Source organism: Megalops cyprinoides, chromosome 13 (assembly GCF_013368585.1).
Source record: "Megalops cyprinoides isolate fMegCyp1 chromosome 13, fMegCyp1.pri, whole genome shotgun sequence".
Lineage (NCBI taxonomy): Eukaryota > Metazoa > Chordata > Actinopteri > Elopiformes > Megalopidae > Megalops > Megalops cyprinoides.
The window spans coordinates 27,349,751-27,365,759 of record NC_050595.1 but is presented as its reverse complement, the minus strand read 5'-3'; the positions used below and the strand labels follow the sequence as shown (position 1 = coordinate 27,365,759).

Below are 16,009 nucleotides of genomic sequence, written 5' to 3'. Positions count from 1 at the left end.
TACGGTTACTTAAAGGGCGAGGGGTGGAGCGAGAGAGCTCGTATGACTGGATAGATGAATTTAGGATCTCCAAGTGAAGCACTGGTGGTGTTTGTGTCCATGACAAACACATGTTCTTACCTGCAGCAATAGGCAACATGGAGGAATCCTTTTTAATTGTGGCTATATTTATTTGACTTAATTTGTGCTGCTGATTATATGCTGTTATTGTTATTATTCTGAGAGTCCATTTGTGATGTTGTGGTTGGTTCAGCAGCCTTGCTTGTCTGGAGTGAATGGGATAGTTGACCCTTTATTAACACGTACTACATCATCAGTGGTTAGTAGATTAAAAACATGTCAGTTAAATGAGTGTTGATCAGTACTGACAGGGACGTGGAGGTGGGTGGGTTGCGGGGCAGGCCATGTGACCCCTTGACTTGTTTTTTTGTTTTTTTGAAAAGAAACTAGTTCAGTAGTTTGGCGAGGCGATCTCTGTCAAAGTCGGTGGTGATGAAAGGGAGCAGTACCCCACCCCTCCTCCCCCGCCCCCGGCGATGACACAGGCTGAAAAGAGGTCCTGTAGTTTCCCGACTCGGGTTTCGCCCATCAAAGCCACTTGCGCCGCGGTCCTCCCTCCTTTCTCTCTCACCCTCCGCACTCGTCCACTTTGCTGCAGGCCTGGCCCGGGGGGGAGGGTTTCAGCTGACCGCCACCCGTTTGGGCCGGGAGGCCGTCCCCGGCCTCGGTGCGGCGTAAACTTTGGGTCCGGCGGTCCTCGGGGGCCCCCACCCCCCCCATCCCCCCCGCCCCCGGCCGGACTCTCCGCCGTGAGGCCCTCCGCGGGGCGCAGCGGATCGCAGGCCCTGTGATGGGAGCGGGCCTGGTCACGCATGACTGAGCGGCCAGAACGCGGCCTTACCAGCAAATCCCTCCGCTTCCCGGTTCCCACCCTGCCTGTCCTCTCCTCTCAGGCCTCCCTCCCTCCCCCTCTCTCCCCCTCTCCCTCTCTCTCTCTTACTCTATCTCTCTTTCTACCCCTTTCCCCCTCCCTTTCTTTCCTGCGCTCCCCTGTCAAATTTATATTCAGAGTGAGCTGTGTCTTCGTATTTTATTTCTGTTATCAGATGATAAAAAGGGGCTTAACGTGTTTGAACTTCCTGTGAGGTGTGTGTGGGGTAGATAAAGGACAGGGAAACATTGTAGTCCAATTCCCTGGGCTGCTGCTCGTGGGACTGTTAGCGTGCCTTTGGTGCGTGCGTGTGTGTGTGTGTGTGTGTGTGTGTTTGTGTGTTTTCCCCCACTTTTTTCCCTGGGGAGGCAGATATGCTTTGGTCTTGCAGGATTTTGTAGGACACTGTTGCTGAAGGAGAAGGGGTGGGAAGCCATGCAGCCATCCATTGCAGTATATTGAGTTGTAAAACCCTGCCCTGCCATCTGCAGCACATCACTGGGTGTCCTCTGTGTCTGTACTCAAAGCCTGGTCATCCGTTCACCTTAGAATTTGCCAAAAAAAAAAATTAACCCAAGGTTTTTTGGACATGGAAAGTTCAATAATAATAATAACAGAATAATTTGTTAAAAGTAAAGCACTGACATTGACAGGAAAGACTACAGTAGTCATGTATAGTATTTCATTTGACTTGAAATGATTTATGATTTCTAGAAAAACATATCTGGAGTCCCTAACTCACAGGTTGCCAGACAGTGGGTAACCTGACAGTTTATGTTCCAGCTTCAGCATCACTCTTGACCCAGCACGTTTAAGGTGCAGGTTTTACCACTGACAGGAGAGTCAGCCAGCAGTGTTACATGTCATATTGGGTGTGTGCCAGCCATCGTATTTATAGTACTGTTCACATTTATATCTCTGTTGTTGGAACTGTGACAGAATCTTAGCTGAAGTTGAATTATGAAGTGTTTTGTGGCTGTGCCCGTTACGTCATCAACAGTCGACAGTCTGCGTGTCAGTTCTGTGTTTTGGAAAGGTTGGAAAGACGGCTCTTTTGCCTGAATGAAGCGCAGAGCAAGGGATGGATGTGCATCACTGTTCTGGGATCAGCCTGGGAATGCTGTCACTCCCATCTCCCCTCCATTACGTAATATATTATTGTCACTTACCAGCCTCTCTTATCCAGGGCCTCACACAGGATATTTAGTAAGACAATTCAGGGTTAAGTAACTTGCCCAAGGGTACAATAGCAGTGTCCCATTGGGTCAACAAACTTCAGTTATGAGCCCTGCTCCTTACCGCTATGCAACACTGTACCACACTGCCATCCCGTCTTATATGCCTTTTACTGATTTGCATTAAATTACATTATTATACAATATTTCAGCAGACGATCTTATCCAGAGCGACTTACAAGTAGTTTACAGTTTTTACATGTTATCCATTTATGCAGCTGGATATTTACTGAGGAAACTCAGTAAATATCTAGGGTAAACTGGGGCGGCAGTGTAGCATAGTGGTTAAGGAGCAGGACTTGTAACCGAAAGGTTGCCAGTTCGATCCCTGCTGGGACACTGCTGCTGTACCCTTGGGCAAGGTACTTAACCCACAGTTGCCTTAGTAAAAATATCCAGCTGTATAAATGGATGACATTGTAAAGAACTGTAACCTATGTAAGTCGCTTTGGATAAAAGCGTCTGCCAAATGAATAAATGTAAATGTAAATGAAACTCCGGGTTAAGTACCTTTCCTATGGGTGGAGCAGCAACGCCCCAGCAAGGAATCAAACCAACAACCTTTTCGTTACAAGCCCTGCTCCTTACCACTATGCCACACTGCCACCCCTTTGCTACATTTGTGCTGTTTTTTAAAAAAACAACGTGAGGTGTCCTCCACTATACTTTTCAGATTGCCATATGATGTTCTTCTTGCCACATTTTCACCTACTTTGGTTTGATTTCTGTGGTGTCAGTCATCCATTTCTATCCTCCATGGGCAGAGATCTGTTCAGCACTTGCAAACCAGCACACAGACCCACTCTGATGCCATGTGGTTCTGGAATGAGTGTACAGTTGAGACTCTTTGGTTTTGGGAGTTGTAGGGAGTTACTCCTTCTGTTGTTTATACTCATACAGTTTTTCGTGTTTTACCTTTTTCCTACAAACACTCAGAAGGGCTCCTCCGCCTCTTACTTTCTACAGCATTGAATTAGAAGCAGGTTGAATCGGCCGGCTTGAAATTCAGGCTCCAAAGAACACGGCACAATGGAAGATGATTGCAGTCGTCTTCCTCAGCTCCGTCCCTGAACAGATTGAGAATCACTCAATGGTTCAAATCTGTAAGTTAAATCGGAAGCCACAAAAAATGTGCACATCCTTTCACCGTATGAACGCACCAGTTGCGTTTGGGACTGTCAGACCTCAGAGGAACAACCTTAACTGGGGCGTGTTGTGCCCGAAACGGAGGCTGTTACGTGTGTGCTACTGACCCCAGTGAGTGTGAGTAACACCCCACAAGCACAAGGAAGAATTGCAATTCTAATATAAAACTTATGTAAAATATTTGAGGACCCCGTCCACTTCAAACACACACATACATGCATGGATGAAAATACAAGCTTCCGTCTAATAAGCCGCACTCAGTGTTTGGATTAGTTTCACTGCAGTGAAAATAAGATCGGTCAGGATCTCCCCTCAGGATCTCCCCTCAGACATCAGAAAGCAGAAAAGCAGAAAGCATTCATATGCTTCACTCCTTCCCCTCTCCTCCCTCTCTCCCACACTCCCGCGCTCCCGCTCACGAAGAAAGGCAGGGCCGGGCGGCGTTCTGCAGGAGGGATCTGATAACATCGCGCTCCGCTTTCCGGGGGCCGCGCCGCAGATAAAAGCCTATTAGGTTAAATGTTTAGACAATTGTGAAGTATGTTTGGCTATATGAAACTGGCAGCATGTCAGTGTTATTGTGCAAGGAGCTCCTGGGCGCGTGCTGAAATCTGAGAGCCACATTGTTCTCCAAACAAATAGCAGACATTTCTCTCACATTTGTGTGTGTGTGCATGTCCATGTGTGTGTGTGTGCATGCGTGTGCGTGTGTATGAGTGTGCGTGCGTGTGTGTGTGTACGTGCGTGTGTGTGTATGTGTGTGTGTGCCCGTGTGTGCGTGTGTATGTGCGTGTGTGTGTATGTGCGTGCATGTGTGCGTGTGTGTGCGTGCATGTGTGTGTGCGTGTGTGTGTGTATGTGTGTACGTGTGTGTGTGTGCGTGCATGTGCGTGCGTGCCTGCTTGCGTGTGTATATGCCTGTGTGTGTGTGTGTCTGTGTGTGTGTGTGTGTGTGTGTATGTATATGTGTGTGTGTGTGCATGTATGTGCGTGTGTATGTGTGTGCGTGTGTGTGCGCGTGCGTGTGTGTGTGTGTGTGTGTGCGTGCGTGCGTGTGCGTGCGCGTTTGCTTGTGCGTGTGTGTGTGCGTGCGTGTGTGTGCGCGTGCGTGTGTGTGTGTGTGTGTGCGTGCGTGTGTGTGCGCGTGCGTGTGTGTGCGCGTGCGTGTGTGTGCGTGTGTGTGTGTGTGCGTGCGTGTGCGCGTGTGTGTGCGTGTGTATGTGCATGTGTATGTGCGTGCGTGTGTGTGTGTGTGTCTATGTGTGTATGTGTGCGTGCGTATGTGTGTGTGTGTGTGTCTATGTGTGTATGTGTGCGTGCGTGCGTGCGTGCGTGTGTGTGTGTGTGTGTCAATATGTGTATGTGTGTGTATGTGTGTGTGTGCGTGTGTGTGTATGTGTGTGTATGTGTGTGTGTGCGTGTGTGTGCGTGTGTGTGTATGTGTGTGTGTGTGTGTGCGTAACCCCTTTTGCATTTGGTGCCTCACGCAGAGGCTAAGGGAAGATGTTTACAGTGTAGAAATCTCACCGCATTCTCTCCGCTTCTCTGGCTCCAGTCAGCGGCCATCTGTCACTGAGGAGTACCAGAACAAGTTACACGCCGGCCGCGGCCGGTACGCGCGTACAAATTGATTCAGTATTCATTCCATGCGAGGTGCGTGGCGGCGGTTGCCGCCCTATGGCCGCTGTGGTTTACTGTTGTGTCAGAGCGGCTCTCCGAATCTGTGGCTTTTTGCCCCGTGATTTGTGGCCGCTTGTTCTTTCCGAGTGAGCTCACGTGTGGCTCGTCCCCAAAGGGGGGAGCAGGTGGATGTCTGAGAGCCGGTCTTGGGTTTGGAGCGTGGTGCGGTTATGAAGATGTGGGCGCACGCGCACACACACACACACACACACACACTCACACTCACACATACGCACGCACATATGCACTCACACATTCTCCATCTCCCCGTTTCAGATACCAGTTTGGCGCATAGCTATTAATCAGGCCCTGTCTGCAGTCATACGCCCCCATCTGTGTCAGAGATGCAACGCGCGTATACACTCACGCATACATGCTCAGAGATGGAAATGATAAAATTTTAGCACTGGCTAGCCAGGCCAGTATTCTCCAATTTCTGCCAGGCTGGCTGACGTACCAGCAGCCCACAGTCCTTACCATTTTAAAATGGGTTGGGACTAAATCAGAAAAGAGCACAATTTGTGAAATATTTGTATGTTTTGTATACCTTGACAATGCATAATAATGGCAAAATAGAAAAACCCACAGTCTGTAAACACATCTATAAAGAAAAGAAAGTATATAAAACATGTCCCTCCTGTGCATAAAGATAAGTTTTACCAATGGAGGGATGTGAGAATGGCGAAAGTTTGTCGTTTAATTTCGGTGGCATCAGGAAAGGCGCGTGTGCATCGCCCCTAAAGCTGCTGAGCCGCTTTTGGTCTGGAAGCACCTTACGGTTTCAGACAGCAGGGGTGTTCCTGGAAGGTGCAGATCAGTTCTTGGCTCATTTAGGTTGTTAAGTAGTGTGGGTGTCTTGTAACACAGCAATTGCATGTTAACTATGCTAGCTAGTCTAGCTGGTGCTCTGAAAATACCTTTTGACAATAAAGTGAACTGTAGCAGGGCAGAAATAATGTATTACACCTATACTTGGATGTTTTAAACTTGTACAACAGTGGGTGGCTGAGTCCTAGCTACTCCAAGCCCTGAACAGCATAGAAATACATTTCATTTGGGTTAACTGCTCTTTTTGGCTTCTTTACGTTGTCCAAAAACAGTTGGGCCTAACCTAGGAAAGTGAGAATTGGCCAGGAAGGAGAAGAGCTTTTGATTGCTACTTCCTGTATCATTAGCAAGCTATCTAGCTAAAGTATGCATTCAATACGTTTACATTACGGAATTGTCCCAGTACTGACATGGAACTTTAATCAGGTCATGCCTACTGGATCTACCTCCCAGCTGCGATTATTGAGAAGCACTTTGTCTCCACTAAGTAGACATAAAAAAAACAAAGTTAAAACATTGTACGTGTTTTTGTTTGACACAAGTCTTTTCCAATGGATTCCTAACGTCTTCTAGAGAATCTGCATCACGTCAAGCAAGCTTGTGTACTCCAGATTGTATTTAAGATGCTGAAAAAAGTCTCACTTGTTTGAAGGGCTAATAACACACAGTGAGACACTATTTTTGGGTGCATGCAAGTATAATTTCCATCCATGGTCATGTTTCACAAGCACACATGTACCCGCTCATGAATGTGATTTATAAATACATGTACATGTGTGTTCATGAGCTAATTTGAACATGTTTTATAAATATACACTCTCGCACAAGTGTGCTACTTCAGGAGCACATACGCACGCTCAAACAGAAACGTGCTTTAGAAGATGCTGGCATGCACAAATGCTTCATGAAAATTCTCACACAGACATGCTTTATGAATACTCACACACATGCAGAAATGTGCATTGTGGCCACACCCTTGCATGAAAAGGGGATTTATAAAACACATAAAACACAATTTATAACCATGTGTGCATACATACTCACCCAAAAAAAGGCATGAGCTAACTCGTTAATGCACATACATACTCACACAAACATGCCACTCAACCACCCAGGCACACAAAAACATGCCTCATCAGTTCTCAGAGAAACACACACATGTCATGGACAGTGACAAATGCATACATACACCCCCCACATGCAATACAGCCCCCCCACAAACACATACTATCTCCATAGAACCGGTCTGTGTCGTCCAGCCGATAAGCACACTGACAATTACTCAGAATCACGTGCACTCTGTGAACCCACTGTGGTGTTCCGCTCTGCAGCCCCTATGAATGGTAAAGGGGGGGGCGAGGTGGGGGTGGGGGGGGTCGCAGGAGCGCAATAAAACGGAGCCGCGGGGCTGGTAACCTGACCTCACCCAGACGCTCCGGCTGTCGTACTTTAATTAAAAGCTCCGCTCTGGCAGGACACGTGCGGGACCAGCGAGTGTAGGAGGACGATCACGTCGCCTCCCGTGATCCGCTCGACAGGTGACCCGGTTGGTAATGGAGGAAGCGCGAAGAGGTGGCGGATTGTCACGACGGCGGGTCCGACGGCGGTGTCGCTTCGCCCCTCCTCCCGCACCTCCCTTTCACCTGTCGTCTTCTCCGCCCCATTCACCTCCACCCCCCCGCCTTCTCTCTCTCCCTCCCTCTCCCTCTCTCTCTCTGGCTCTCAAGGGCGAGCGGGGTGTATGAGCAATGAGGTGTCTGGCACGCTGCCATCCTGTCCATTCAGAACATCTCAGTATGAGCGCGCAGCAGGGGGGTACTGGGGGGGGGTTCGTTGGAAAAATAAACTACATTTCCTGACATCACCTACAGGGGCAGTTAGCCAAAGAAGGATGTCACATGGGCGCCCCAGTTCCAACCTGCCCCTTTACTAGTGCTAAACAACTACCAAGCATGTCAGCTGCTGGTCGGCTAAGTTGTTAAAAAAGTGGCACCTAGTCTTTCACTAGCAGCTAGCGAGCTTGGTGGAGGTGGATTTTTAATCATACTACATCATTTGGTCTGTAATGTTATGCAGGCTTAATTGGTAGCTCTCTTGTCCTACATTTTACCTACCATTCACTTGCTGCTAGCGAGTAAGCACATAGAAATTCACTTGTGTGAATGAAACAAAATGTCACATTATTCCAGGCAGTGATTATGCCTAGTCTGGGTGTACGCATACAGTGTTCACTTTAAAAATTGTATTTCTGGGTGAGATGGAATTATGTCAGGCCACTTCATCCTCCATCAGTTCCATAAGCACCACTTAAGCCTACATGTGCCCAATGTAGTGTAAACATGCTACATCATGGCCACATTCAGAAGCAGGGAGCCCACTGCACCTGGACTGACCTACTTCCAGACACACCTCAATTTCAGCCGGCTGCACATTGAAACCATTCTATAGAAAGGCCTCGTTTCTGTGCATCCAGACGTGTATGAGTGAAACCGGGCCTGTGTTTTACGTCCACGGGTGCCTGTGTCAGCATATCTCATCGACGGCTCCCAGATGAGTCTCCTTAAGTGTGCCATTTCTTCATCGGCCTTAATCTGCCTGCTTCTAACGTGCTGATGAGCAGAGCTCACGGGAGCAGAGCCGTACAGTAGTGGTACGGTCAGTTTTTGTATTGCACGCTCCCACTGTGGTGGAACATCGAGGAAAAAAATACAAAGACAACAACAGCACGCTTGCGGAAAGATCTGGAAAGATTGCGGCTGAATAGGAGGCCGGTGGCGACTCGCTCGAAAATGGCTGCAAATAGTTTAATGATCTAATTAAGCATCTAAGTGGGAGAGAGGAGAGAGGAGCCTCGGGAGTGAAGCGGGGTCAGCGTGCGGGTTTTGTAACTGCTCTCTCTCTCTCCTTGTTACCTCTTTCTCCCCTTATTACGGGATGAAAGGTAGACCGGCTACTTCCCTGAATCCGCCTTTGTTATCGGATAACAGGAGCTCTGCTCGCACACAGGGAGCGGGTGTGAGGCTTGTGTAAAATGGATTTCACCGTCCATTCACCATCCTTTATGATACCCTCCTCCTCGTGTTGCCGTCAAATTTAATGTCCCCGTGGATTGGCGGTGAATTTGCGCGGGGAGCGGCTTAGCGCGTTGCAGCAGAGCGCCGGGGGGAGGCCTTGCCGCGGCCGCCGCCCGGGCTCCTTCTGCTGAACTCCGATTCTGTCGCCTGTGTTCTGAGAAGGGGCTGCCGTTCCTGGAACCGTGGCCAAGGCCCAGATCTGCAGCGTTTCTCTGACTCATCAAGGGCTCTTTTATATTAGGCGTCTGTGGAGCTCGCGTTGAGTTCAATCAGGGTGCCTCACCCCAGCTTTCTCCGTTTTTATTGTAGTAATGGCTTCGCTTTTGTAACTGTAATCTTTCTGAAGGGGTGGATGTGAAGTTGTGATTGTGATATGTGTCACGTGGTGTACAAAAGAGTATGAGGTCGGTTGCCGTGACCTGAATGACCACCCCCGGTTGCTGTGAGGTAATTGGCGTATTCCAGGTGTAATGAGCTGGTTGGCCACGCCCCGATGCTGGCATCGCTCAGCTTGCTGTCGGATCGGCTGAGGGCCGTGCGCTGTCAGAGCCGTTGAGGCAGCAGACGCTCCTGCTCGTCCTCTCGCTCACTCTTTAACCTTCTGAGCTGCTCGCTCTCTCCTTCCCAAACGGAACAAGGCGAATCCAGGTGCGGGGCGTGCCCCCGCGCCGGGGCTGTGTGGGTTTTTGCGGCAGGTGCGCAGCGCTTCGGCCGGGGCTGTTCAAACAGCACGGCGCATCCTGAGAGGGAGGGGCCGGGCGCCGAGAGGGTCAGTGCCGATTTAATCAAGGAAATTATTCCGTCGGCCATTATCCTAATTAATCAAGAGCCTCGCCGGTGCAGGAGCGGGCAGGAAATCATGTGTGACCGCGCCAGGGTGGCGGCGTGGCGGAGCATCTTTAATTTTGTGACATTGTGGCTCGGCCCTTGAAGTGTGATTTCTCCATTTGCGCAGTTTGGACCAAATAATCCATCTATTGTGAGCTTTCAGACGTAATTTGCAACAAAAATAATCAGCTGCATGTCCAAGCGCTTGTAAAATGTTTCTGTTTACAAGGATTCGTATAACAGCACAACTGATAAGCCTGATATGATGTTGGACAAATGCTAATCTTATCAGGGAGAGTTTATTCAGTTCAGATGTAATCATGTCTTCTCATTCCCTTTGTCTCTATCTGACCTATAGCGTTTTTCGTTCCCTGAATGCCGAACCGGCTCCTTCTCCCCTCCAACCTCATTACCCTCCTGACAGCGAGAGTGTTCCTTATTCTCTGAAAATGGCCCCCCCCTCTGTCGTGTGTAACCTCCTGCTTCTCCCCTTCTCCGTGCGTCTCTCGTGCCGACCTGTTCCTCTGGCGGGGAGAAGCCTGCGTTGGGATTGACTTATCTTGCGGCCTTTGTAGCGTGCGCGGCTGCTAAGTCGCGTCAGTCAGGATCTAACATCTCTCTCCCTCTCTGTCTGTCCCCCCCCCCACAGAAAAGCCAGCGTCGGTGGAACTGAGCTGCGGGGCAGGGCCCGTCCACGTGGTGCTGGAGCCCGGACATCCCCTCCTGCTGGACTGCCACCTCGGGGCCACCGAGACCCCCTTCAACGTGACCTGGCTCCGGGACGGCGAGCTGGTGCAGGACGGCGAGGCGGTGCGCACGCTGCCCAATGGCTCGCTGGTGCTGCTGGGCCGGGAGGGGAGGCTGCCCCCCGGGGTGGAGGGCGGCTACAGCTGCGTGTCGGCCAGCCCCTTCGGAGCTCTCACCAGCCGCACCCTCAGCGTGCACCTCGCCAGTGAGTACCCAGCTGCCCCGTTCCCGTCCCGCCCCATTCCGACTTCCTGTTCCTTTTGCTGTATCTCCTGTCCAGGGAACAGTGTGTTCAACAGTGTGTTCAATTAACAGCACCCCCCTCCCCCCCATACGCGCACACAGACACAGATGCAGCCACAGCAGGTACGCCGTGTTGAGTTTTAGCTGCGGGCCGGGGAGCAGGCCCCTGCTGCAGAGAGCGCATTCCACGGGTCGGTTCCTCCGGCCCGGCCGGGGCCTGGGCTGGGGCCTAGACCGGGGCCGCACCTGCCAGAGACAAGGGCCCGATTGTGCGGCCGATTGTCTCCTCGGCACAGGTAGATTCCCAGCGGGTTGAGCGGGGCCCATCTGAGGGGGGTCGGGGGGGTGGGATGGAGAGATTAGGTTTCACTCCTCCCCTCTGGTTTTAATGTGCTCCTCTTTAGAATGCCACTGGTTTCATTTTGTTATTGGCTCTGTGTAAACTGTTGTGATCCCCTGCATGCATTTATCTCTGCCTTTGTCCGGCTGTCACATGCTAATTATTTTTATGAGGTCGCTCCGTCCCGGGGGGGCAGGAGGGAGGTTGGGGGTATTTTGGAGAAGGGTAGGCGAAAGGCACATATTTGCATGTCTGTTAAGCGTGGCTTTTAGAGGGTGTCTCCTGAGCTGGCAGATCTCATTTCTCCTGGGCCCCGGACAGATGAAGGGGGGGGGGGGGGGGCTCTGTGAACCAGGGGAGGGGGCCGTGGACCTACACGCATACTGACAGTGAGAAGAACCCGATACTCCCTGGCCTTTTACCACCATCGTTTAGACCGAGAGTGAGAAGTGGATTCAAGTCATGTGGAAAAAAAAAGGGGGGAAAAAATCATCCCTCTCTCTCTCTCTGTGAGAGACAGCCGTAATGCGCCGTTTCAAAAGAGAGGACCTGGCGTAATTGATCGTTTTGATAGTTATGCGCGCGCTGACCTTTCTCCGGTGCGCTCTTTCCCTGTCGGTCGTAGTTTTTTTTTTTGTGGGAAAAGACAAAGGAGAGACGAGGGAGGTGATCTTGGGACAGGCGTCTGAGCCAAGGGGTCCTGGGTGGGATTATCTGAATGCAGGAGGGGAGTGGAAAGAAAGCTGTAATCTGATAGCAGAGAGGCCAGAAAACAGGGGGAGTGAGAAAGAGAGGGAGAGAAACAGAACAGAGAGGGAAGAGAGAGCCAGAGGGACACCTATGGAGACAAGGACCGATGACCTCTATTTTTAAGACCGCGGGTGAAACCAGAGCGTCAGTGCGCGTAGCGATCTTGGCGAGGCAGACCGCGCCATTATTAACACAGAGCTTCAGAACTTCCGTAAGGATTACCGAGTCACTTGAGTAAGATTCAGACTGGCGCCGTGCCAAGACGCTGCACAGCTGATCATATTTACACCCTACACACCCTAACAGATAAACATGTTTACCAGCGAAAGAAAAGATATTTGCTTGTTCTGCAGGCAAACACGTATTATGTAGTCTGGCGTAGATATTTATTTTATGAACTTTTTGAAAATGGAGCAGTAGATAAAGTCTGTGGTGCAGTAAGAGCCAGGTAAAGTAGGGAGTAAATGCAGAATGCTGAGGTAACTGTGCAGAAGATGAGAAAGGTCTTTGTTCACTGTGTTAACTGAGAGAGGTTTTGAGTCTGAGTCCAGCCGATTTTGACATTTATACCCGCTGGTTGCAGTGTTAATCTACATGAACCAAACAAGTCTACCAGTCTACCAAACAAGTCAAAACCAGTCTGCATGAACCAAAACAAAATCCCTGCCATCTGTTTCTTACAGAAAAGGGGCCACAGCAGAACCAGGCACTACTGGAAGAGTACTGGCAGTATGCATTAAAAAACATAATTATGATTTTTTTCAGCCTCCAATATCAGGGAGAGCTAAAATTCAAGATCAAATGAATCAATCTTAACTTTGATCGTGTTGATCAGTTTAATAAATGTCAAGGGAAGTGATTGGAGGAAAGTCATTTCAACGACCCTCCTAGGCAAGGCTCCGCGCGCTCCCACCGGCACAGATACAGCTTCGGGACGGCGTTACTCAGAACGAGTTAACCAGCTCAGAGAGGTCCTGACAAAGTACAGCGCAGATTGCTGATAGAGACCGGCCAGCACGGGCAGGTTTTATTGCCCAGAGAGGACAGGCTGTGCTCACGCTGCGATCGACACGAAGTCCAGACAGACCTCTGTTTATCCCACATGCTGAAAGCACGGGCAGGCAGGAGATGCTTAATTCCCCAAAATAATGCACATCTGCCCATAATTCCTTGTCTGATGAGACATGAATAAACTACCCATCCCCCGGGGGGGAGGGTTGGGGGGGGGGCACAGTTTTACAGAAATACTGGGTGAAGCACACAGAGAGAAATAGCAGCAGTTGTTTTGTAATGTGTGTATTTAACCATGCAACCACAATTTGTATCTGACTAGCATGGTAATAATAATGAAGAAGTAGCAGAAGAAAAATGGATTTCAGTACTTTTATCATACCCTCATGTCATAATTGTTATTATTGCTGTTTAATTGTATTTTAGAAAAATAACTGCTTTTTGTTTTTATTTTACCCACTTTTATTTTTGTACTTCATGCTCTATGCCCAGAATGCTTTGGTATTGCGGGCATTTTATTGTCATGCCAACAAAGGTGTCTGAACTAAAGAGACTGGAAGGATAGCAGGTGGATGTTCTTTCCAAACCCCCTTGAGGAGAGGGATTCAGTAGCTTTTCCTGTCTGTTCACGTTATGCTAGCACAGAATGTGAAGTTATATTTCAGCAACAATTCTCTGCTGAATCCTACAGACAGATACTCAGACAAAACACACCATTTGAATGTGAATCTTACTGTGTGAGTCCATTAGAGTGTCATACTTCGTCACTCTGAGTTTAAGAAGAAACTGTACTTATAGTTACCCCCAGAACATCTTGCTCCCTTTCACAGGAAAGATCTTTCCAGGGTAAAATGAATGTCTAACCTGCCATTGTAAAAACCAGCCCCACCTGCTTCCCCCTCTGAGCTTTTTTAATGTTTAAATGTTTCCTAATGCACTGGATCACCTGTCATTCCTTACACACACACACACACACACACACACACATACACACAGATGCACACGAGAGAGAGTGAAAAGCACACATAGAACACTTGCAGCACACACACACACACACACACACACACACACTCATAACAATGACAATATACACACACAGAACATACAACACACAAACTGAGAACATAGAACACACTCAATGCACATACTTGACACACATCACACACATACACAGAGAAAGAGAGAAACACACTCAGAATATTCCCCCCACAGACACACACACACACACATACACACACACACACACACACAGTTCACTTGCTGATAGCAGCCCTGCTTGCAATGATTTCACAGTGTGTTTACATGAATATTGCATACTGTGTAATGGATTGATTATTAACAAACCCTGGCACAGCATTTGATAGCGCTACCTGTACAGTCTTGAACATCCTCTGTGTATAATTGCTAGAGCTGCTGGGAGCACTTAATGTCTTCTTCGAAAAACCTTTCTCATTTAAGCAAATATGAATTTTATAGCCATTTGATGCAATTAGTGTTACTCAGTTAAACCTGCACCATTTCTTGGTTTGTTGCTAATAAAGGAAAAAAACATAATAATATTATGACCATTAAACATTCAAGTGCATTTTCGATGTTTGAAAGGCTCAAACTCAGTAAATATTTGAGCAATAAAAGCAGGATTAGACTTTAGTTGGATTTACTAAGTATGCAGAGTTGCAATCCATCTTACACTGGACCTAAACCAACACTGTATTGTTGTCTAGATACACATTGATGATTCTGAGACCTCAGAATCATAAACTATTTGGATGCAAATCTCGGTTAAGATGTTTTTCAGGTGCAGTCCCCGGAGCACTCCCAGGAATATCAGATTTCATTGGGATGCAGCTTAAAGTGACAGTTTATTGTGCTGTTTTTTTTCCTGGGGCAAACGCTGTTGGCGTCTCCATGAGGTCAAAGGTCATGACCCTCTCTGTTCACTGGTCAAGGGCTGTGAAGCTACAGCTTTCTCTTAGATCCCGTAGCGATGTCATGTCTTTGGTAACGGACGGTTCTTCGTATAGCAGTCAATGTGACCCCCCACCCCCCGTCCTTCTCTCCCCCCTAGGTCTGTCCCGCTTCCTTCAGCACCCCGAGTCCCAGATAGTGCCCGCGGGGGCCGCGGCACGTTTTGAGTGTCACGTGGATGGCCTGCCCATGCCCAGCATCACCTGGGAGAAAGACCAGGTGCCCGTGCCAACCCAAACCAGGTGAGAGGCCTCTTCCGCTACTGCAGAAACTACGTGGAAACCACTGTACGCTAGATGACCTGGTGAAATGTGAATTTTAACCAAACTACTCTCATGTACTGAAACTGTAAGCAACTTTTTAGGTTCTGACTAGTGTGTCTGGTTTTTCTGGAATCGTGGACCACTCTGTGAGATGCAACCCTTTGCTCAAAAGTATTGTGTATTGAGTCCAGACATTGCGGTCAAGCCCTGGCTTTCTTGCGCTCCTCCCTGGTCTTCCAGGAAATGTTGCTGATTAGCGTGTTAATGGTGTTTTTCCTCACCTGTCAGAATCGGTTCAATTCGTACCTCTCACGCGAGGACATTCTGAGCAAGCTCGAACTTTAGACTGCGCCCAACGAGGAATGGCAGCCAGGTGTTAAATCTCTTTCCTCACAGCCACATCTAATCAGCATGCCTACCCCAAACACACTTGTAGCCTGCGGGCATAGGGAAGGACAGAGTTCATAGGTCACAGGTCACATGGGCCTACCTCTGTAAGCGCCACCTTTTAAGTCTTTAAGAGGGAACAGCGACCCTGCTGTCGGAGGTACCAGACCGCGGCAGTTACTAAATAATCGGGGGCCCCTGTGTGAGTGCGGGAGAGCTCTGTGGCTTTGATTAGAGGCGATGTAAAGCGTGATGTATTTCCATGTATACGTGTGTGTTTGATCGTTCTCGGTGGACTGGAGGTCAGAGATAAGAGCTGGGCACAGCGCTGCCGGTTTCCTCGCACTCAGGGCTGAAGGTCGGGGTCACGGAGTGCGGGGCCATATTTTATTTATTTATTTTTTCCCCTCTTTGCCCATTTATTTGTTTAATCTGAAAACCCCTGTGTGCGACTCGTTGGCACAGCCTGGGCCATGTGCGAGCGGGGGGGTGGGTGGGGGGCTGACGCGCTTTGTACCACAGTGAGTGGAATAATACTCATTCATCTCCACATGAGCCCTCCGCCCCTTCCCCTCCTC

The 16,009-nt window shown here is 49.1% G+C and overlaps 1 protein-coding gene across 1 annotated transcript in view; it reads left to right on the top strand.

The window, feature by feature from the left end:
* igdcc4 (immunoglobulin superfamily, DCC subclass, member 4) overlaps positions 1 to 16,009 on the top strand; it is a 47,837-nt gene that overhangs the window by 7,338 nt on the left and 24,490 nt on the right. The window contains 2 exon segments of the mRNA XM_036543914.1: positions 10,372 to 10,674; positions 14,882 to 15,023. Coding sequence (XP_036399807.1) covers positions 10,372 to 10,674; positions 14,882 to 15,023 — 445 coding nt within the window.